Genomic DNA, 25,056 nt, shown 5'->3' on the forward strand with positions numbered 1-25,056 from the left:
AAAAACTATAAAGGGTTGTGATAGGATGAGGGATAAGTTAGTGAAGAAAGAAGGGAACAGTAGACAGAAAGTAGCAACCTTTGTTGCACCCCAGCTATATCTGTGGGCTAAGCACTTGTTTAAACATCTTAGTACAACTGAATCTCCCAACGATCTTCAGGATTATGTCTCATTATCCATATTCCCCAACAAGCTAACTGGAGAGGCAGAATTCAAATTCAGGTCTGCATTGCTCAACAGTTTATGGTCTTTCTCCTACTTGACACTGATCTAAGATAGTTGGTTTCCCTTCAGACAGGATGGAAATTGACTGGAAACATACACAAGTTACACACACAGACATATACACAAACCTTCCAGAAGTTTAAACTTCCAAAGTGACTAAATAAGTAAAAACAAAGCAAGCTGTTTCCAGGAATGTACAATATGGGGCTGCCAAACCTCCATCGTTCCTTTTTTAAATGTTTACTCTTTCTATTATTATTTGTCTTCAAACTGAAGTTAATATATATCCCCAAATGATAAAGTACTCCTACTTCTTTCTTAGTTTCCATTTAAACTATAACACTGTGTATGTAACTGTTTATTTTTAAAATATCACCCAGCTGCTTGCCTTACAGAATGCAAAATGCTACCAGCAGGTGTTTTGAACACTGCCCCACGTTATTTTTTTTTTTTTTCATGATAAGGAGAAGTCAGTTGTGGTGGTTTTGCAAGAACACTATCAGTCCCCTGTTAAAGAAAAGTATACACGTATGTGGGCATAAATGGTAGGGATATCATTTCCTGCAGTATCACTAACAAAAATGATACTTGTGATTTCTGAGGAGCAGTTGCTCTTAATTTCTGTTAGGTCACTTTATTTTTGAATTGTACAAAGTACTGGGATTGGTGATGAAGCTCTGCCTCACCACAGAACTTGGGTTGTATGATAGAATATAACCCAAGTAATAAGCAAAGACATTTATAAGAAACATCACAGTAGGGACCCCAGACAGCTTGCAGTTCCAAAATAACAGGGCTCAAGAAAGGGAATTTGATCAGTTGAGTTTATTCAGATATTACAGGGGCTGGTGATAAATCAAGAGAAAAAATTATAAAAAGCCTTTCTGAAGAATACTTGGGCAGAATACACAAAAATTAGCTAATAATGAAATATGTGACTGTATAGAAATTCCCTCATGGTGAACTCCACAGAAGGCAATGGCACCCCATTCCAGTACTCTTGTCTGGAAAATCCCATGGATGGAGGAGCCTGGTAGGCTGCAGTCCATGGGGTCGCCAAGAGTTGGACATGACTGAACGACTTCACTTTCACTTTTCACTTTCATGCATTGGAGAAGGAAATGGCAACCCACTCCAGTGTTCTTGCCTGGAGAATCCCAGGGACGGAGGAGCCTGGTGGGCTGCCGTCTGTGGAATCGCACATGGTCGGACACTATTGAAGCGACTTAGCAGCAGCAGCAGCAGCATGGTGAACTCATTGCTATTATGACTTAAGAAGAAAGATGAATTTCCTGTGATCATAGCTGCAGGTATTTGCAGCAAAGAAGGACTGCATGTAGAGATCAACATATAACTACTCAGCACACTGGGGGCTTTGGTGAGGGGGAAGATATTAATACCTAATAAGATCAGTTGAAATTAATGCAGATTGATAGGAGATGCTCAGTGCAAGTATTGGAGAACAACAAAAAAGTTCTGGTTAAAGATCCGTGAACTGAGAAAGAATCTGACGCCATAAGTGTTTAGGAGATTGGTAGTTTTTCTCCACAGTATAAGCTAAGCATTTCAAGTTCCCATGCCTGGAGTGGCCCCAATGGAATGGATGCTCTTCACAACCCTGAAAGTAAGTGAAGGGCCTGTGTGTAGAGCAAGGTTTGAGGGAAACCAGAGCTATTCTGAGGAGGTAGGTCCTGACCCTTTCCAGTCTTCAACAGCTAGGTGTATATACAGGAGACCTTCCATTTTCACTTTTGGATGTTTGTTATGACACCTAAATGTTTATATTTTGGATTTCTCACCAGAGCTTTGTCGCAAAGGAATCATAATTTAAAATTCAGACTGTGTAAACTATAACACTAAATTAATTCTCATTAAATACTTTATATTTGTAATAATGATTTTGCTGAACAGTACTTATATTTGCGTTAATGACTGGTATCATTAAATTATTGCCACAGAGGGACTAAGGGAATGGTAACCTGGAACTGAGAAAAACAAAAAACAGATTAAAAAATTAATTTGAAATACAGGAAGATAGAAGCACAATAGAGATACAGTGAGGACAGATGTTTGTTGTTGCTGTTGATATGTTTTGTTTTGCTCATATCCAACTAGATTTTTGGCTATCACTGATAATTTTTCTTCATCCATTTAAAACCATGTATGTACTAGGTTGTGGTGAGATGGTAGTAAGCAGAGCAGATTGAGTCCTTACCTCAAAGAAAAGATAGTTCAACAGTCTACTTCCCAATTCAACATCCAGTGCTAAAATAAAGTATGATGAACACTATGTAGTGAAAGTAGAGGGCATCAGGAAATGCTTGGAAGAGGAACTCTAGGGGATTTGTAAGCAAGACACCTCCCTGAATAAAAGATGTTTAAGCTGAAATTGAAAAAAACAAAAGCAATGGAAGTAGGTTAACTATGTAGACTAAACCCTAAAGTTCATGTTAAATTATTACATTCTAAGAAAATTTAATTTCTCAGTTTTTTGTGTTTGATATCATATGGTTTTAATAATAGTTATTGCATTTATTTGTCACATGTAAACACCTTGATTTGTGGTAGTCACATAATGGTTAGCCAAATTGCTACTCAGAGAAAAACATCCTTCTGATCATTTTTGCTTTCTTTTTCTATCAGAATTTATTGGGACATAATTAATATACTATAAACATCACCATTGAAAGTATTTTAAATATTCACAAGAGTGTGTGATCATTACCACTTCCGATTGTAGAACATTGTTGCCATTGTAGAACGTTGTTGCTATTCCATTTCATACCAATGCCATCCCATGAAATGCCATGCCATTTTATACCCCAGTGGGTATGAAACCACATACCTATTAGCAGTGATGGCTCCCAACCCCCTCTTCCACTCTCTGCTTTAGGAACCACTAATCAAATCTCTGTCTCTATACATATGGCTATTCTTGAATTCCAAATAAATAGAACCATATAATATGTGCCATTTTGTGATTGACTTGTTTCACTTAGCATAATATTTTCAAAGTTTACCATGTTGCAGTATATATTAGTACTTCATTCCTTTTTATAATATTCAAGTAATATTCCTTTGTAGGGATTTACCATGTTTTGTTTATTCATTCATCACTAGATATGTTTCTTGGTCACTATGATTGCTGTTGCTATGAATACTTGTTTACAGATTTTTGTGTACACATATGTTTTTCATTTCTCTTGGGTATGTCCTGTTGAGTGAATTGGGTCCTACTTCCCACTGCTTACAAAATCAATACTCAGATTCTTTAACGTCTAAGCCACCAGGAAAGCCCTATAGAAAGAAAAGTCTCCTTTAATCAAACTGCTGGCAATCTAGGGAGATAGTTGACTCAACGTCCCCCAAACACCATGTCCAAAGATTCTGTTAGATTATAAAAAACATTTAAAGGAAAGAAGGGACGTAATCTCAATTAATCATTGAGATGGGGGTCAAGGTCATCACCATCCCCCTCTATGGAGGCTCAGTGAATTCTTGTGATATTCCTCTAGGTGCTATCTTATTCACACAGTTTGGTCATGAGATTACTGGATAGGAAACTAAGGAAAAGATTTGGTCATACTTATTCTTCATTTCTACTGCTATAATCTATGGAAAGACCTGACAAGTTAGGCAAGATATCATTTGATTAAAAGATCTGAAAGGTGTGCTTGGGAGGGAGATGAGTAGAGCATGGGAGTCCCTGGCTTAAATTTTAGTTACAGTATGACTTTGCTAAAGTGACAAGAAAAGGAGCTTTTCTGTCCATGGAATTCTCCAGGCAAGAATACTGGAGTGGGTTCCCATTCCCTCCTCCAAGGGATGTTCCTGACCTGTGCCCGGGTACAGGATTACAGGCAGATTCTTCACCATCTGAGCCGTTAGTGAAGACCTCCTGCTGAGGGCAGTTTCCTGCAAAGAACTGCTTACATAAGTACCTACGAGAGGAGTTGCTGGGTCATCTTGGTAACTAACTCTGTGCTTGCTGAGGTACTGCCAGACTACCAGTTTTCATTTCCGACAACAGTGTTTTGCTTTCTTTTTATAGACTCCAGAAGAACTAGAGGATGTTTCTGACCTGGAAGAGGATCATGAGGTCCGCAGTCACACCAGCATTCAGACTGAAGGGAAAACTGACCGGGTAAGTCACTTCCCTGAGGGGAGAGCTGTGCGCTCCAGGAAGTGTCTCCCAGGCGGGACCCCTGGATCTAGAACTGCTTCTGTAAAGCCCAGAGATAGGCCTCTCCGGATGCTGGGCAGTGTCGTGAGGGGAATGATTTCTTCCACCTTGAGAGCTCTCAGTGAAGCCATTTCTCATTAGGCAGTGACACCCCATGCCACTTGCGGTCGTTACAGTAGTCATGGGAATATCAAAGTGAAATGTGTACCTGTTTGTTCAGAGTGAAAAAGAGAATCCATGAAGTTGTAAATGTACTCTGAAGTTCTAGGGGAAAATAATCAAATTCTGAGGCAATATGCCTCTATTTTCTCCCTTTCTATAATGCTTCCTTCTGCCCACCTCAAAATACACACACACACACACACACACACGTCCCTTCAAAGATGTTAATCAATTTTTGAAATACTCTGAGATGTTCTACTTTGCTTGGAAATTCGTGGAACCTTGATTTCCTAGCCACTAATAACTTACAACTGCTGAACGGACTATACAGCAGGGAGGTCTAAAGCCAGGTAGTATAGCATGGTGTCTGAGACTGCCTGGGAATGCATCTGAATCAGCCACCTCCTTGCTGGGTTCCTGGGGAACTCACTTAGCCTTTCTTTACCTCTGTCCCTCAATTTGTAAAGTGAGGGTCATAATAGTATTCTCTACATGAGGATTGCTGTGGGAATCAACTAAATTAATGAAAAGCATTCTTAACCTAGTGCCTAGCTCACAGTAAGTTCTCAGTCATTACTTACAGTTATTGAGAACTTACTAGGTAGCAACAGGGTCATTATTATTACTATAGCAATTATCATCATTATCATTATTACTATTATTAAATTTAGTATCATAAAATTTGGAGATGTATGAAACAGATACATTTAAGAACATCCCATATTGGGAATTCCCTGGAGGTCCAGTGGTTAGAACACTGTGCTTCCATTGCAAAGAGCATGAGATTGATCCGTGGTCGGGGAACCAAGATCCCACAAGATAGATGTATGTGCTAAGATGTATGTACCTGAAGTTTATATGACTAGTGAAGGAGAATGGCTTAAATCTGTCCTCTACTTGTATTACCTGACCAGAGCTAAGATCATATTTAGATATGTTCTCTCCCAGGCAGCTTATATCCCTGAAAGTGAAAGTGAAATTGAAGTCACCCAGTTGTGTCCGACTCTTTGCGACCCCATGGACTAGTAGCCTACCAGGCTTCTCCCTCCATGGGATTCTCCAGGCAAGAGTACTGGAGTGGGTTGCCATTTCCTTCTCCAGGGGATCTTCCCAACCCAGGGATCGAACCTGGGTCTCCCGCATTCCAGGCAGACGCTTTAACCTCTGAGCCACCGGGGAAGCCCTCTTATATCCCTAATAGTCCCATATTTCTTATAATTACATCCCTATGCTTTGAATATATTCATAAATTCAGTCTTATGACTATTTGAAACTTTGTCTCTGCATTCAGTATAGCATTTCCTGAACTTTGTGTCCATTGGACTGAGTATATCTTTTGACATATTTCCCAAGAACATTAATTTGGAAAGATATAAGATTTCAAAGTCAGAATCTGTCGATAAGTATTTGAATGCTCATGCCATGCTCAATGAAGAATTCCTGGTCACTGAATAAGACAAGTGTTTGATTCCTTTTTGCTTGCAGCCGTTATAAAGGAACAAATGCTTGTTTGGTTCTTGGATTATGCAGACTCTGCTATATCAAACATGTACTAGAACCAGTTTCAGGCAGTGTTTAGTAATGGAGTGACAATTATTTATTATCATTTTACTTTATGCATTGCACTTCCAGTAGCTTTGGCTCAACATCATCTGTTACTCCTGTCATTGGTGGCAAATGCCACTGGGCATTGTGAGGTCTGTAACCAACAAACGATGATTTACATTCCACACTCAATGAGAGTGCAAAATAGTAAGAGACCAATAGTGCATGCCTTATGAGATGGCAAAGGAACAGCAGTGGAAATTAGTGATTATCTTAATTATTAAACATGAATACTCACTGGACCAACACCTGGTTCTAACCAATGATCAGGCATCCCAGAGTGACACAGAAGAGTGGGTTTGCTATAGGTTTATAGATCATTCTTCAGAGTTATTGCTTATTCAGTTCATGCCCTTAGCAAGGATGAAATAGACATCTTTTATTTTAAAACTCAAATTGGAGAGAGATTAAAATAGACTCCTAAAATAATAAAATTCTTAAACTTGATAATAATATTTTTTGTAAGTCCTAAAAAAATCTTCTTAAAGATTTTATTAAAGATAAGCTAAAGTACATTTTCTTTTTAAACAGAGCTGTGCCAGTTATCATTAACACTTTATAGAACATTTCCAAATTGTTGTTTTTGTTCAGTCGTTAAGTCGTGTCCAACTCTTTGTGACACCATGGACTGCAGCCCATCAGGCTTCCCTGTCCTTCACTATCTCCTGGAATTTGCCCAAACTCATCTCCATTGAGCCAGTGCTGCCATCCAACCATCTCATCCTCTGTCATCCCCTTCTCCTTCTGCTCTCTATCTTTCCCCATGAAAAGTTTCCAAGTTGATGTTTTATCTAAGAGAAGCCCTGAAGTTTTTTTTTTTTTTTTTTCTCCTTGATTTTACTAATCAAGGAACTCAGTTTAGTTCATTCGCTCAGTCGTGTCTGACTCTGTGACCCCATGAACTGCAGCACGCCAGACCTCCCCGTCCATAACCAACTCCAGGAGTCCATCCAAACCCATGCCCATCGAATCAGTGATGCCATCCAACACCTCATCCTCTGTCATCCCCTACCCCTTCTACCCCCAATCTTTCCCAACATCAGGGTCTTTTCAAGTGAGTCAGCTCTTCGCATCAGGTGGCCAAAGTATTGGAGTTTCAGCTTCAACATCAGTCCTTCCAATGAACACCCAGAGTTATATTCCAACTCTCACATCCATACATGACTATTGGAAAAAGACATATGACAAAATCTAAGCAGCATATATGAGTTCTGATAAAACAACATTTATGCATGGAAAAATGCTCTGACCTTATGCACATGAAGTATTTTTAAGTCACTGAAGTCTTGAGAAACTGCAAATAGTTTCTTATGAAAAAAAAAAAAAGATGTTCTTACTAAGTTCAGGACATAAGGGTGTCCTGAACTTAGAGAACTGAGCAAAGAGAGATGAGATAGTAACATATAATTCTCAGTTCAGTTCAGTCGCTCAATCGTGTCTGACTCTTTGTGACCCCATGAATCACAGCACACCAGTCCTCCCTGTCCATCACCGTCTCCCGGAGTTCACCTAAACTCATGTATATCAAGTCGGTGATGCCATCCAGCCATCTCATCCTCTGTCGTCCCCTTCTCCTCCTGCCCCCAATCCCTCCCAGGTCTTTTCCAGTGAGTCAACACTTCGCATGACGTGGCCAAAGTATTGAAGTTTCAGCCTCAGCATCAGTCTTTCCAATGAACACCCAGGACAGATCTCTTTAGAATGGACTGGTTGGATCTCCTTGCAGTCCAAGGGACTCTCAAAAGAGTCTTCTCCAACACCGCAGTTCTAAAGCATCAATTCATCGGCGCTCAGCATTCTTTAGTCCAACTCTCACATCCATACATGACCACTGGAAAAACCATAGCCTTGACTAGACGAACCTTTGTTGGCAAAGTAATGTCTCTGCTTTTCAATACGCTATCTAGGCTGGTCATAACTTTCCTTCCAAGGAATAAGTGTCTTTTAATTTCATGGCTGCAATCACCATCTGCAGTGATTTTGGAGCCCAGAAAAATAGTCAGCCATTGTTTGCACTGTTTCCCCATCTAATTAGACTCAAAGAATTTCAGTAGTTTAAGCAAGTCCTATAGAAACGGAAGCAAGCTCCAGGTCGTCTGGCACTAGCCACACACGTTCTCGTACAGCATGCTTGTATATGTGAGTCAAATTTCAACATCCGTTAAGATCTATTTGCCCAGCTATTGCCACAGTCAGTGTTAAGGTGTTGATATTATAATTCCTCTAATAGAAGATGACTCATGAAACTTAAGACCATAAGGCTTAGTATCAGATCTATTTAAGCCTTACACATTTTCAGATGTCCTAATACTACAGTTTTCCATCAATAACAAAATCAGATGGTTGGTTACTATTTGGAAACTACATAGTGATGCTTAGAACCTGAAAATCTCCCTAGTGAATTACTTTGTGTTGATGACATGGATTCTACTTAAGTAGAATCATACCATGGAGGACCTTTTTGGGCGACACTCTGAGGTCTCCAAGCATAGAATCCAGAGACAGAGGCAGTTACTCCTCATTCAGCCTCTTATCACTTGGCTTCTTTGATATTTCAATGAAGGGAACATCCTAATTTCTAGAAAGTTTCCCTAGGTTATTGTCTGCAATATAGGCAGCAGTAACCATGGATACTCAGGAAATTGCAAGCGGCAGGAGGGTGGTAGCTAAAAATATATTCCTCAAGTCTACCTAAGGGACAACTGTGGGTTTAGAAAGACTCAGTAAAATGAGTTGAAAGAGTTTTGTGAATAGAATGGTTGAGCAAGTGGCTTGCCTTTTTTGGCCCTGCTTTAGAAATATAATGTAGACTTTAAATGTGTGGACTTTGGTTGGATACACACAAACTTTGGTTCAAAATAGGGTTCTACCAATTTGTACCCATATGACCCTGGGAAAGTTAGTTTATATTTCTTTCAGTTTCCTCATCTGTAAAATTATGATAATAATAGCATCTATTATTACTAATAGATTAAGTGGAAGAAATGAGTAAAGGGAGTCAAAAATGCTCAGAATGAAAAAAAATGGTAGTATCTATTTTATACTGTTTTTGAAGATGAGATGTATGAAAAATAAATTCATTTCTCATGCAAAGGAAATACTCAGTAAATTCTTATTTTTATAACTGTGAATGTCAATATGTGCATAGACTTGTGTGTGCTAATGTTACACTTCATTTCCTTTTGAGTATTTCAAAGAGCTTTGTAAATACAGATCTCTCAGTCTTTCAATATAAGATTACTTTGGTCATCTGGTTTTGTGGGGCTCAACATTTAGCAATCTATTACCAAAATTTTTTTGAGGTTTTTTTTTTTCTCCTCCTCAGGAAGGGGACTTTTCAGAAAGTGCTTTAAGTGGTTAAAAGGGAGATGATATTAATGTGATTATTAATGATGCAACACTTTTATGTAATTTTTTATTCATGTAAATAATGTGGATCTGAAATAATGATCAGAAAAAGCAACTTTTGATAGTAGGAACAAAACACTTTACCCCATAATTGCCAATTTCTTATTTCCTTCGATGATTGTGGAATGCCTGGCTCCTCACAGGGAGCTTTTCTTTTTTGCAGAATTGTGGTAGCTTGGTGATCTATTAGTTTCCATCTTTCTACAGAGTCCTCAGTTACCTTCACTAAGATATATAGGGCTTAATTTCCTAGTTTTATGGTACGTACTCATAAAAAAGAAAAAAAACCACAGTCATCCTGGTATTTTATAAGATGTATGTTGGTGACTGTTTTGCAAGTAGTCATTTAAAATCACCTACTCTTTCTCTACCTCTGTTCACAAAGGACGGATGTTCTAGTGTCTTCCCTCTGCCAAAACAGCTGGAAAGCCAGTAAGATCTAAAGACAAAATAGAAAAAATTGTTCTGCCTTAAACAATTTAAACTGTGATTATTTCTTATAGATAAGGAGTGAGAAAGGTAACTCATTTAACATTGCTGACTAAGACTAGGTTTTTCTTTGAAGGTATTTGAAGTTGTGGTCTCTAATTGCTAAAATCCAATTGAATAAATATAGCATTAAAATAAACAATTAAAATTTTATAATTTCAACTATAGACATTTATTTCAATATGATAAAGTTATACTTTTTTAAAGATACATTATTCATCATATTTATAGATGATCCAAAATGAAAGAAATTGTAATTTGTTGACAGTTTGATGACTAATATTTGTCCTATCTTTAATATTATACCCACTGAAGAATATATAGTTTGTAAACCTATCCTGCCTTAAAGAATACCATTGAGACCATTAAATTTATATATACTTTATAAATAGAAGTAAATTAGGACAGAAATAAGAACAGTTGCCTAGGTTACTGGAACAACCTCAAAACGTCAACAGCAGCAAATGAACTGGAGCATATCAAATCTTAAAATACTGGAGATGATTCTTGGTATTAAAAAGTGCCTAAAAAAAAAAAAGTGCCTCAAACTTCATGTTGGTGATAGGTAGAACATGCTCATTGTTGCTTTTTAACATGCAGTCCACTGAATATCTTCCACCATGAGAACAAACTATCACCATGAATAAGTGGTGTATTTTAAAAACTGGAAATATTTTAATAGTCCTATTATCAGAATACACTGTCCATAATTCAAATTTATACCGAATTACCATGCATAATATGAAGAAGATATGACCTCATTACCTTGTTAATATAGTTTGGTTTAGGTTGCTATGAAAAACACAAGTCTGGTAAGCCTGAATGTAATGACATTACTCAGCAGCGCTACACTAGGCAGTGCACGTTATCATCATTTGTTTTTACAATTTCTATTCTGTATTTGGTGATAACTCTGCTTTCCTACCTTTCTGAGTGATCATTCTTGGTGCTTTATTGTTTCATCTTCCTCTGTCTATTCCTATGCATGAGGGTTCACTACAGTTCTGATATAAGCTCTGGAGTCCTCAAGTTTTTTCCACTTTTCTTGGATATGCTCTTTCAGTCCCAAGACTTCAGATGTCATATATAGAGTGGCCAATTCCTATCTCCTGAACTCTGGCTGCATATATTAGCAGGCCTGTAGGCTTCCTTGCCTCATTTAGCTCACAGGTACCTGTGAAATTCAATGTTTCCAAGCCTGAATGCATCATTTTACTCACAAATCTAGCCTGACTCCCATATTTCTTATGATGCTGCTGTACATTCATGCACAAGTCTGAACCTGTGAATTATTATTTTTACTCCTTCCTACAGCTAATCATACAATATGTTCTGATTTTATCTTTTAAGTATTTTCTGAACTAATCAATTTTTTCACCACCTCCACTATACCACCTTCAAAGAAAATGTGCACGGGACAAGGTTATAAAGGAAAGAGGAAAACTTTACTCAAGACTCTAACAATAGGAGAGAGAGACCTGAACTCAGGCTGAGTTCAAATTTGCTGAAACAAGGTGGTGAATTTCAGAGATGAGGCAAGGGGAACTGGAGGCCATCTATGTTTGCTAACTGGCTTTACCCAAAAGAAAAGTGAGCTTTCTCTATTTTCATGATAGGAGGTAATATACTTTTATAATATGCAGCAAGGTGCCCTCTAAAGTTAAGCTCCTCTGCTTCCACAGAGACTGGAAGTTAAGGCTCCATCTTCCTTGATGATTACATTTCATAGGGATGGCTCCTAGGTCCCTGAGAAAGACAGTCCTGGGTTGTAAAACTGGCAAGAAGCATGGAAAATATTTACATCTCAAAGATACAAAGAAATTATTGTCAGTTTTATGAAGTGCATGGTCTAAGAAAGGAGAGGTGAGGGGCTGAGAGTCTGGAAGAAGGCTGTGTAATGCCTAGTCAAGGTATGCTGTGTGGGCTGTGCTTAGTTGCTCAATTGTGTCCGACTCTGCGACCCCATGGACTGTAGCCCTCTAGGCTCCGCTGTCCAAAGGGACTTTCCAGGCATTCCAAGAATACTGGAATGGGTTGCCATGCCTTCCTCCAAGGGATCTTCCCAACCCAGGGATCTAACCTGGGTCTCCCACATTGCAGGCAAATTTTTTACAGTCTGAGAGACCAGTTAAGCTGAGGGGAGTGTTAAGGTTGTCTTGGTCAGCACCTTAATTCAGACACTGGCATCTCTTGCTTGATTACCTATAGTGACTCTTAAATTGTCTCTTGTCTCTAGCTTTGTAAACTTTCATTCCCTCACTTGAACTCATATGTTTCTAAAGTGCAAATCTCTCATCTGTCACTATGCATACTCCATCACCATGCATGTAGGTCTCAGTGTCTCCCCATCCAACCCTTCAATATCCTATGTACCTACAAGAGCTTCAGGATCTGCTCCCTGCTCCTCTTTTGCCTCATATTTCACCACTTTCCTTCCAACTGTGACCATTTGTATGGAAATCATTCTTCCTATAAGGCATACATCTCTCTTTGAGGAACACAGTTATTTCTTCCACTTCCACAGTTATGTCCTCCCCTTCATCAATAAATACCTGTTCATCATTAGGGTTTCAAAATAGCTTAGACTTCTGAAACACAAGTCCAAGTATAATTTTCCCCAACATCCATCTGTAATATATGGAGAGTCCCACATCATGATATTCATTTTTTCCATATAATTTCCTGTATGATGGCTTTTTTTCCCCCCTCCATTCATTAAATCTAACTAAACCTCATTAGTGCAAAGAACACGTTTTTGTCTCATTTAGTGTTATATTTATAGAGCCTCACACATTTCCTGGTACAGATCTAGATATAGATTTAGATATAGATGATGCAAAAAGGTAAGTATTACCTTCTTTCTGTAAGACATCTTGCCTCAAAGGACACTAGGTCCTCAATATATTAAGCCTAGTTGATTACATAAATTTCTTTCCTGATCTTTCTCCCTTCCAACGGTCATACTTACTTAAGATTGATAAATCTTACTGTAAATTGTTAGGTCACTACTCTGAAATATTCTGTGGCTCCCTACTACCCAGTACCTGCTAGTATAAATATTAATTGCCTGCTTCTTGCCAAAGTTCTTCACAATGCCTCCTTATTCCTGGTCCTCTAGGCATACAAATCCAAAAACTCTCTTTATTTGCTGAAATGACCCTTGTGTTCCTGGTAGGAGTATCCTTAAGACTATGCTTTTTCCCCATGTCCAAATTATGTACCTTTTGTCCTCTGTCAAATGTAAAAGTTCTTTAAGATGAGCACAATTCCTTTTATTTAAAAGAGGTTTTCTTTATTCTTAGACATTGTTGATTTAATGGTACAAAAACTTCTGTTGAACAGCAGTCTAAAGGGCACTGTACCTATTCGTTTTTAATTTTTACATGCTAGGGCTACTAGAATCTATCCTTCTCTATCCACAGTGAAGTATTGTACTTGGAAGTGTCAACTTTGTTTCATACAACTTCTTTACCCAAATTGAAATTCAGTGTCATTCCTCTGACTTTATAAGTCACTGTGTAGAAATTTAGGTGAGAAAATTAAAGTTCAAAGCATTGTTATTATTTTACCTAAAAAAAAATATATATTGGATTATTTCCATAAATAGTTCTTAAAATGTCAATGCAGGAAAGATAGTTGCCAAATATCTTAATATATTCTCACTTATCAGACAATGGAACTATGTTAAAATATACACATTTCACCTTACCTTGACTTTTGAGAAGTTCTCAGTTAAAATTAATGCTTAGTAACTAACCTTTTGGAGAAGGCGATGGCACCCCACTCCAGTACTCTTGCCTGGAAAATCCCATGGATGGAGGAGCCTGGTAGGCTGCAGTCCATGGGGTCGCTAAGAGTCGGACACGACTGAGATACTTCACTTTCACTGTCACTTTCATGCACTGGAGAAGAAAATGGCAACCCACTCCAGTATTCTTGCCTGGAGAATCTCAGGGATGGGGGAGCCTGGTGGGCTGCCATCTGTGGGGTCGCACAAAGTCGGACACAACTGAAGCGACTTAGCAGCAGCAACAGCAACTAACCTTTAATGCCTGGCATATTTGTCTCTTGTTTCTAATTGATTGTCTTTTTCAACAGAGTGTTTTCTACTCATCAGTGCCTTCAGGGCAGAGGAAAAAGCAAGTAGAAAAGTCTTAAGGAAGGAAAGCTCTTGGAAGCAAGTATTAGTGAAGTGAAGGGGGTCTAAGACTAAAAATGGGGCCTGATCTTGTAGGGCATGTAAGCCATTGTAAGACAGTTAGCTTTTATCTTGAATAAGGTGAGAAGCTGTTGGATAACTTTGAGTCAGAATGACATATGGCTTATTTTAAAAGGGTCGTTCTGAATATTGTGTTGAACACTCTGAGTAGTGGTACAATAGAAGGCAGGAAATTAGAAAACTACTGCTAGTTTCCACATAAGAAATGATGGAGTCTAAGACTGGTTTTAAAACTAGAGAGATTAAAAGTTGTCAATTGAGTATATATAGTGATGGGTGAATCAATGAATTCACTGAAGATTAGATACTATCAGAAGGGAGTCAAGGACAACTCAAGGTTTTTGCCTTGAGAACTAGGAATGTGGACTTACCATTTATAGTGTTATGAGGGAGACAGAATTGAGCAGACTAGAGATGGTGGAAGATGAGAAATTAATTTTGGATATGTCTAGTGGTCATGTATGGACTATAAAAAAAGCTGAGCGCCAAAGAATTGATGCTTTTGAACTGTGGTGTTGGAGAAGACTCTTGAGAGTCCCTTGGACTGCAAGGAGATCCAACCAGTCCATCCTAAAGGAGATCAGTCCTGGGTATTCATTGGTAGGACTGATGTTGAAGCTGAAACTCCAATACTTTGGCCACCTGATGCAAAGGGCTGACTCATTGGAAAACACCCTGATGCTGGGAAAGATTGAGGGCAGGAGGAGAAGGAGATGACAGAGGATGAGATGGCTGGATGGCATCACTGACTTGATGGACATGCATCTGAGTGGACTCTGGGGGTTGGTGATGGACAGGGAGGCCTGGCATGCTGCAGTTCATGGGGTTGCAGAGTTGGACATGATTGAGCGACTGAAATATGAACTGAACTGAGTCTAGAAATTCTATAAGACAAACAACTGAGGATGTCAAATAGGCAGATTTGAAATTTACAAACTAGACTGGAATTCATTTCACATGCATAGCTTTATGTTACAATTTTACAACCTTCTCAACTTAGAGTGAAGTTTTATATATTACAGGGTGACCATTTTTTCCCTCAAAAAAAAAAAAATGATAGTGTTAAGTCTAGTTTCCTTCTATTTTTAGACTTCATCTCTCGCAAATCTTCTCTTTTCTGATACAGTTGCTTTTCTGAATATTATCTTTTTTGGATGAACACTACTGACCACCTTTGTTAAAACTGTAGCCCTATTCCACCCCCATATAAACGTCTCTTCCTCTCTGTTTCTCTCCATAATACTTCCTTTCACTGTCTGACATACTACATCTTTATTTGATTTGTTTGTCAACTATACAGTAAATTCAATGAAGGCAGTGATTTTAATATTTTTTTTCTCCCAGTGATATATCCCTCAAATTTAAGTGCTGGACACATAATAAATATACTATAAATATTTATTGAATGAATAAATGGATGAATGATATTGACTAAAAGTGTGCTTTGGAAAAAATATATGCAGAAAATTGGAGAGGAGAGGAATCATTACAGATAAAACATTCATATCCAGTCAATAAATAGTTTGTCTATAAAATAAATACAATAATTCTTAGTTTTCAAAATTGATGTTTTAATAGATAATTACCCAAGCAGTAGTTATTTGGAAAAATTTTCTGAAGTTGAAGTGTTTAGGTGATTCTTTGTCTTCTCTTCTGGAGTTGAGAGGTGTTTGTGATGGACCTTTGATTACAAATTGTTGTCCTTTATCTCATTCTTTTCTTTGTTGCATTGTTGTCATTGAAAAAGTCCTATTTCTTTTACTGTTGAAAATTTAACATACATAAATTAAATACTTCTGAATTTTTAGTCTCTGGTAAAATATGAAATATGTGCTTATAACTTCTTTCCCTATTAAAAGCAATGTGTTTAAATGTGTTTCCTCATTTAAAACAATGGTCAAGGTAGTAAAAGAGCTCAAAAGCAAATCTGACTTTTAAAAAATTACCTTTGCACATTAAAGAACCACAGTCTAAATCTTGGTTTTTATATGCATATTTTTAATCAGGAAGTGATTATGAACCTATGTTTATTTTTTTAAAGCATAAATATATGGCTTGGTTAAAATCCCACATAAATACGAATGGACATAGGACACCCAGTGTAGAGTCATCAACTCTATAAAACTCGTACTTGTGAGAAACAAGGCTTTTTAAAATGTCATCCCCAGACACGTCTCCACCTTTCTGATTCTAATACAATTTAAAGAAAGAGAACACATTTTCTAGAGTCAGACCCCCAAGTTTGAATCCTGGTTCCATCACTTATAACAGCAAATTATATAACTCACCTGTGTCTGTTTGTGTAGTTTTAAATGGACCTACTTACATCTGAGGGTTACTGTGAAGCATTTAATTTAATATTTATACAAAGCAGTAAATGGTTAAGTGGTCAAACTTGTGACCATCATCATGATCAATCATCATTACCAATACCACTATCATCATCATCATTTGTTGAAAGGATTCACATTCATGACACCTTTGCTAATTCTGCAGGTTAACAATATTCACTTTACTGATGAGTCCTCTTCACCTTTTCTAGAACTACTTGTGGAGAAAACCAGCTTGATCAGCAGCTAAGCTAAATAAGGTCCCTCCTATATCCCTTTGCATGGGATCCTTTCATGGATTTGTAGTTAATTTATGGATAGGTAGCCATGGAAGCAGGGTAGATGACCTACCCTGGCCTAGTTTCAAGCTTTAGATGAAAATAAAATAAAGTCTATGTTGGTTCTTTGGGTGGAAAATTATTTAGGAGGAAATCAGGCTCTAAATGGATATTGGGTATACTGATGTTAAGATAGGCACACAAAATATAATACAACAAAAAATCAGGGCCAGACTGTTGCCAAGGAAGGTAAGAGTCATCTGCATCCAAGAAATGTTCACAAAGCACTTGCCTGTATGATTCATGGACCTGGGTCACTTGGTACTTTCAATCTAAGACATAGCAATTGCAATGTGTACAGGGGCTATATAGTCAGCAGAATCGAGTGAATACATCACCACCTGGCAAACGAAATACTCGCCTTTCACACTAATACCTACAAGTGCATTATCCAAGTATGGAATTTGAATGGGTTCTAGAAGTCTATGACTTGAGAATATGCCACTTTCTGTCTAGGCTAGGTAGACATAGTGAGATACTCAAAATTTTCCTCTTCAGTCCAAGAGATTGTCATGTAAAGTGCAAATCATGTATTTCCAAAGCAACAATTTGGAACTTTTTGATCTCTCTGCTCTCCAGCTACTATTAGCCCACCTGTGAAATCTAAAGTGACAGAGCTACTTTAGTCTTCTCTCCTAGTCCTTAAGTTTAACTAGAGATAAGAGGCCCAAATCCTTCTACAAGCAAAATCATGGATACAGAGAAGAGTAAAGAACCTAAGCTGAAACAATTGGCTTGAAGGTTAAGATTTTAAAAGAAAGGAAAGCCTTCTAAAATTAGCAGCAAAGCATATTTACCTTTCTAATAGTCCTTTTTAAAATTGTGGATGACATCTTTACTGGCATTCTGATGGAACTTTAAAGTTTTACACATTACTAACAGTGAATTTAATAAAGAGAATTTAAACAATTCCCCCAATTTCCGATTATACTAAAATTACATGCCTATCCTCTTTCATAGCTATGTGTTTTTGAGTAAGCATGCCATCTATTGCCTTTAAATTAAGAAAAATGATATGCTTGAAATTAGATAACTGTAACTTTCAGGAGATCAAGATCATAGAATTTGCACTTGAAGTATACTTTGAGAGAAGTTGGAATTAACACAGTCTTCCATGGAGGATCCAATATGACAAGAAAATATCCTTCCAGTTTTAAAAAATGTCCAGTTTTTTTTTAAATCAAATTATGCTTTTATCTGTAAAACTCATGAGTATACTCTAGATAAATATCAGCTGCTTATTCTGATGATGATGATAGCAGTAAGAATAACACTTATTAAATACTGATTAAATTAACACATTAAATTAATGCTTAATATATAGCAGGCACTTTGTTAAATTTTCTCCTCAACTACCTTTGAAATGGATATTACTATCTTTACTTCAAAAACAGAATAGAGACACAGAGAGTTTGTGCCGTACCCAGTATTATATAGTATGAAGTGACATAGCTGAGACTGTCCCCAGACAGAGAATAAAACCTGTCTCCATACACCTGGCAAGAAGTGCTAGATTTATGGGAAACCATGACTAATGTACCAGTTGCAAGTCTGGCCTAAAATCTCATTCAAAATGGAAGGAATCTACATTTTGAAATCAAGCTGCATAGAAGCAGAGCCAGGGCCGTTATTACACCTGCTGCCCACATCCATTTGCTTGCAACTTTATAGCCATGAATGCAGCATTAAATTAGTGTAGTTCTGTGAAAAGATGAAGTTAGAAACTACTGTTACTGAAATTTCCTTAAAATTATATAAAATGATGTGATAGAGAAAAGGGATTTTATTTGCAAAGAATAGTTTCTGAAAATATGCAGAAACTTGGTTCCATTTGCTTTCATTTTTATGAGTTACTAAGAGGTAAACAAAAGAGCTCTGGCTTTGGAATCACTTTTGCTATGGTGGATCTTGGTTTCTTTTGTTAGTGACTGTATGACTCTGAGTAAATTTATTTCTCTGCAATTCTGATTCCTGATATTTCAATTCAGATAATACCTATCTTGAATTATTGTAATAAGAAAGAATGTTTGTAAAGGATCCGGTACTGTGATAGAATGAGTATGTGCCTAACACAGGATCGGTTTTATTAAAATATAGTGTTTATGAAATTCAGAGATACCTAATCAAAAGGGACTCATATATTTGTGAAGTGACATGAAAGCTGCTCAGTTGTGTCCAACTCTTTGTGACCCTGTGGACTATATAGTCTATGGAATTATCCAGACCAGAATACTGGAGTGGGTAGCCTTTCTCTTCTCCAGGGAATATTCCCAACCCAGGGATCGAACCCAGGTCTCCCATATTGCAGGCAGATTCTTTTCCAGCTGAGCCACAAGGGAAGGCCAAGAACACTGGATTGGGTAGCCTATCCCTTCTCCAGCGGATTGTCCCAACCCAGGAATCGAACTGGGGTCTCCTGAATTGCAGGCAGGTTCTTTACTCACTGAGTTATGAGTACAGTGAATTAAAAACAACCCTCAAGTCAAGGTAAACCATAGTAGGTTAATAAAACAACAGTTTGAATTTTCAGGGAAGAAACAGAGAAATAGGCATAAGGAATAGGAATAAATAGAAGGCAGGGAGTAACAAAGGAGGGAAGCCAGGGAAGAGGAAAGGAAGGAAGGAGAGAAGGAATTATCTTGGGGTATGGAAAGCACCCTATTTACTAACAGTGACAGTGTGCAATGTACTGCAGAATATGACTAACACAATCTGTACAAGATAAAAGAAAAGTAAATATTTATTTTTGTGACCTTGGATGATAAAGGACTTCTAACTATGATACCTGCTGCTGCGGCTGCTGCTGCTAAGTCACTTCAGTCGTGTCTGACTCTGTGCGACCCCACAGACAGCAGCCCACCAGGCTTCCCCGTCCCTGGGATTCTCCAGGCATAACTATGATACCTAGATAAGCAAAAAAAAAAAAAAAAAAGACAAAGGAAAAAGCAGGTACACTTTACACCTGAAAACACAAAGTAGAGTAAAATAAACCAGAACAAACAAAACAATGAAGTCTGAAAAACAAAAGAGAAACATGAATTTTGGGAGATAATAGCAATTTATATAAGAAAGTGTTTGTATGTAAATAGATTCTAACCAATTAATAAGAAAAATGTCTCTTCCTTCCCCATCCCTCACCCTCCAAAACAGAAAATTGGGCAGAGGTCCCGAACAGGATATTCATAAATAATTCATACATGTTTTGAATAAGCATGCAAACAGTTGTTCTGTCCCATCAGAAAATGCAGAAACACTAATGAAAACAAACATGAAATACTCTTTGTCAAATTTACATAAATTTAAAAAAAAAGAAAAATTGTTGATATCCATTATCTGATAGGTGACTTAGAAAGAATATTCTTAATTAGCTATTAATGAGGGTAAACTTTCTGGAGGGAATTTGCAAATCTTATATTGAAACATTCTATAAAATTGCTTTTTCTCTGTCTTCTAAAATTTTTATTCCAGTTACGTTTAGATAAATGTGGAAAGAAATCTGGGCTTCCCAGGTGGTGGTAGTCGTAAAGAACCCACCTGCCTATGAAGGAGACATAAGTGATGCAGGTTACATCCCTGAGTCAGGAAGATCCCCTGGAGTTGGAAATGGCAACCGTCTCCAGTATTCTTGCCTGGAGAATCCCATGGACAGTGGAGCCTGCCAGGCTACAGTCCATAGGGTTGCAAAGAGTCACATATGATTCAAACAACTTAGCATACATGCAGAAAGATATCTATCACAATCTACTAAATACATATATATACATACAGATTTACAGTCAGTTCAGTCACTCAGTTGTGTCCAAATCTCTGCGACCCCATGAACTGCAGCATGCCAACCTTCCCTATCCATCCCCAATTCCTGGAGCTTACTCAAACTCATGTCCATAGAGTCAATGATGCCATCCAACCATCTCATCCTCTGTCGTCCCCTTCTCCTCCTGTCTTCAATCTTTCCCGGCATCAGGGTCTTTTCCAGTGAGTCAGTTCTTCACATCAGGTGGCCAAAGTATTAGAGTTTCAGCTTCAACATCAGTCCTTCCAATGAATATTCAGGACTGATCTCCTTTAGGATGGATAATGGTTGCAAACTTATAAATAGATGATATTAAATCTACATGATAGATAAGAGATTTAAAATTGTAATGAAGTTACATTTTAGAGATATTTAAGTAGTTTATATAAAAATGTTAAAAATAAGTAACAGGAAAATATATATAGTAAGATTCCATTTTATAATGTAACTTTCAAAAATAATCACATATATATGTAATATTCAAGTATAGCCACTGAAATCTCACTTTCAAAATCTTTGGTATATGAAACAGTATCTTATGAATACACAAGTACTATGCGTGACAGTACACAAACAAAAAAGTCCACGATACTGCTTACATATTTTTCATAATTTTATATATCTATATAATGTCCAAGTAAACCTAAAACTATTAATACCAACAGTTTTATTAACTAGAGAAAATCATGGTTATAAATTCATTCTATTTTTTCCAGTCTTTAAGTGGTTATATTGATAAAAAGTATATACTCTTTTACTGAACACTTAAGGAAGCATGTGTTATTAAAACCTAGTGTAAGAGATGTCTATTTTCTACCTTTTGATGTAGAGTGCTGATTCTGTAATCAACCTGGCAAAATAGCCTTTTACCTTTCATTAAAAAAATAGCACCACCTCCTAATTGGCTCTAATGTGTTGATGTTCAAATACCAGCTAATAAGCAACTGGAATCTGCCAAAGTGATAGAACTGCAGTTTAGTGATCAATGTTTCAGTCTGGTCCTAACTGGTAGAATTTCACCACTGCAGTTCTACTGCTAAATTATTATTATTAAGAATGATTATATATAAAATGTACATTGAAAGGCGTACAAGCTCCCCAGATATCACTGGCTCTGCCGTTTGACCAACACATCAGATTGAGTCCGAGCTGGCATCCACTGATCCTTGGCCAAAACGTTAGCGTTAGGCAGAACTTCTAAAATATTATACTGACAGCACTGGGAGGGGATCAGATACTTCCTTGTTCTGGGGGACTGTCCTGTGTGCGATAAGATGTTTAGCAGCATCTCTGGCTTCTATCCAGTTAATGCCAGTAGCACCCCACCTTAGTTGTGACAACCAAAAACATCCCAAGAAATTACCAAATGACAATAGGGTGAGTTAGAAGAAGGGTAACACCAACCCTGGTACCAGCTATTCTTTCTTAGGAAAGTTTGACTTTTTCAATTTGGTCCTTCTGAATTTTTTTTATGTCAAATATTCTTTGTTTTTAAATAAAATAACAGTGAGGAAAGTGAAAGTGTAAGTTGCTCAGTCATGCCCAACTCTTTGTGACCCCAAGAACTGTAGCTCAAGACTCATCTCTCCATTGAATTCTCTAGGCAAGAATACTGGAGTGGGTTTTCATTACCTTCTTCAGGGGAGCTTCCCAACCCAGGGATCAAACCTGGGTCTCCTGCATTGCAGGCAGATTCTTTACTGTCTGGGCCACCAGGGAAGCCCCAATAATAGCGATAGTGGATGGTAATTCTTTTGTGTTAATATTTCCCCCATCATCATTTATTTATTTTTGAATGTGTATAATATGCAGATATGTGTATTTTATGATCTTACTTGGAATAATAGAATAATTTGCAATATGTTTTTCCCAACTTAAATAAATTTACCAGCCTGTGCAATCGCATACTTGAGAGTCTTTGGCAAAAAGCATTCTGTTTCATCTTTTACTTTGAAAATGTTTCTAAATATTACAGATCTTGTTTGTGAGCTGTTTATATTGAGGCTGCTGTAGAAATATTTCTTCCAAATACCCTGGGGTTTTGCCTTTGAAAGCCTGACTCACTGAGCCCTTAATTTTATTGTCTGCTTTTGCTCATCCGTAGGCACTGCTTCATCTGCATCCGGTCTTGATGCTAAGTTAGGCTCACACGTCAGCTACTGCCTCTTGAGTAGAGTGTCTCATTTCTAGTTCCTGAATGGAATTTTACTTGGAAAATCCTTGTATGCTGCTAAGTGCGTTACTAAGCCAGATATTTGCCTCTCCAAATTCACTTTCGGAAGACAGAAGGAATTATGTTTTGTTTGTTTAACTTTAGTATGTGTTCTGACCATTTGGATTTAGCTTATAGGCTTTCAGTGTATTGTTAGCTGCTGACATGAAATAGGTGTTACGATTAACCTTGTGTTTTCGTTATCGCAACAGCAAAGAAGTATTAACCATTTTGAATCTTCAGTTCAGTTCAGTTCAGTCGCTCAATCGTGTCTAACTCTTTGCAACCCCATGAATCGCAGCACGCCAGGCCTCCCTGTCCATCACCAACTCCTGGAGTTCACTCAGACTCACGTCCATCGAGTCAGTGATGCCACCCAGCCATCTCATCCTCTGTCGTCCCCTTCTCCTCCTGCCCCCAATCCCTCCCAGTGTCAGAGTCTTTTCCAATGAGTCAAATCTTCACATGAGGTGGCCAAAATACTGGAGTTTCAGCTTTAGCATCATTCCTTCCAAAGAAATCCCAGGGCTGATCTCCTTCAGAATGGACTGGTTGGATCTCCTTGCAGTCCAAGGGACTCTCAAGAGTCTTCTCCAACACCACAGTTCAAAAGCATCAATTCTTCAGCACTCAGCTTTCTTTACAGTCCAACTCTCACATCCATACACGACCACAGGAAAAACCATAGCCTTCACTAGATGGACCTTTGTTGGCAAACCAATGTCTCTGCTTTTGAATATACTATCTAGGTTGGTCATAACTTTTCTTCCAAGGAGTAAGTGTCTTTAATTTCAAGGCTGCAGTCACCATCTGCAGTGATTTTGGAGCCCCCCAAAAATAAAGTCTGACACTGTTTCCACTGTTTCCCCATCTATTTCCCATGAAGTGATGGGACCAGATGCCATGATCTTAGTTTTCTGAACGTTGAGCTTTAAGCCAACTTTTTCACTCTCCACTTTCACTTTCATCAAGAAAGTGAATCTTAGACATATAAAATAATTTTTTTGGAACTGCATGAAAGAAAGGAATTGAATTACCTACATTTTGTGTAGGGAGAAGAGGTCTTTAATTGATATCTAACATTCCTTGGTGGCTCAGAAAGAATCTGCCTGCAATGAAGGATACCTAGGTTTGATCCCTGGGTGGGGAAGATCCCTAGAGAAGGAAATGGCAACCCACTCCAGTATTCTTGCCTGGAGAATTCCATGAATAGATGTGTCTGGAGGGCTACAGACCATGGGGTTGCAAAGAATCAGACACAACTAAGTGACTAACACAATGTAATACAGGAAGTGGGTATATTGAGCATTGTGTTATTCATTTGAAGAATTATGAACATTATAGATAGTGTAATGATAAGATTAAATATAAAAAAAAACATGCTGTTTTTAGCACTTAAACTTAGATTCAACCAGTTACCAAAAAATCTAAATTTATGGCACACTTAAATTCTTTAGGAATTGCTGGAATAACATACCAATATTATGACTCTCTCAGAACACCCTTCCATATTCTTTTTTTCCCCTTGATAGTAAAATTTAAAAAAAGTAAATAACAGTGTTATCCTATAGTAAAGAAACAGATTATTCAAAGGCTGCATTATTAACTCATTACATAGATAAGCTGTACTTGAACTAAAAACTGAGAATTACTAGGATCCAAGTGATTGGATAACAGCCGGTTAAATTACAACAACAGACAAAAGCCTCAGTTTCTAACATGGAAAGCTCATGTTGAAACTAAATGATTTGTCCAAAGGTCAACAAGTTAATGAGAGACCCACCTAAGTGTTTTCTCTGTTGTCACATTTTCCCTGCCTATCATGGTCAATCTTCCCTTCCTCACCATCGATTTTCCCCAGTGATGTATTTCTCACCAACATAGTCACTTTGTCGCTAATACTAAGCTAAAATATGACTTTAAAGTTTTGAAATGAATATTTCATTTCATTTTTATATGTATATATAAATTTATGTATATAAAATTATATATAATACATATATACAATATACATATACATATAATACATATATAAAATATGTATATATAAATTATATGTATATAAATATATATATACATATATATACATACA

General features: G+C 37.5%; 1 protein-coding gene and 1 non-coding gene across 3 annotated transcripts in view; one reads left to right on the forward strand and one right to left on the reverse strand.

Moving 5' to 3' along the window:
- CTNNA3 (catenin alpha 3) overlaps nt 1-25,056 on the forward strand; it is a 1,846,273-nt gene that overhangs the window by 1,616,635 nt on the left and 204,582 nt on the right. For both annotated transcript variants that reach the window (XM_040242231.1, XM_040242230.1), the window contains exon 14: nt 4,277-4,369. In XM_040242231.1, coding sequence (XP_040098165.1) covers nt 4,277-4,369 — 93 coding nt within the window. The remainder of the gene's footprint in view (nt 1-4,276; nt 4,370-25,056) is intronic.
- Nucleotides 5,677-5,749, reverse strand: TRNAS-GGA. The gene has a single exon. It is a non-coding gene; the product is annotated as a tRNA-Ser (tRNA).

This window comes from Oryx dammah, unplaced genomic scaffold (assembly GCF_014754425.2).
Source record: "Oryx dammah isolate SB20612 unplaced genomic scaffold, SCBI_Odam_1.1 HiC_scaffold_6, whole genome shotgun sequence".
In the NCBI taxonomy this organism is placed as follows: Eukaryota; Metazoa; Chordata; class Mammalia; order Artiodactyla; family Bovidae; genus Oryx; species Oryx dammah.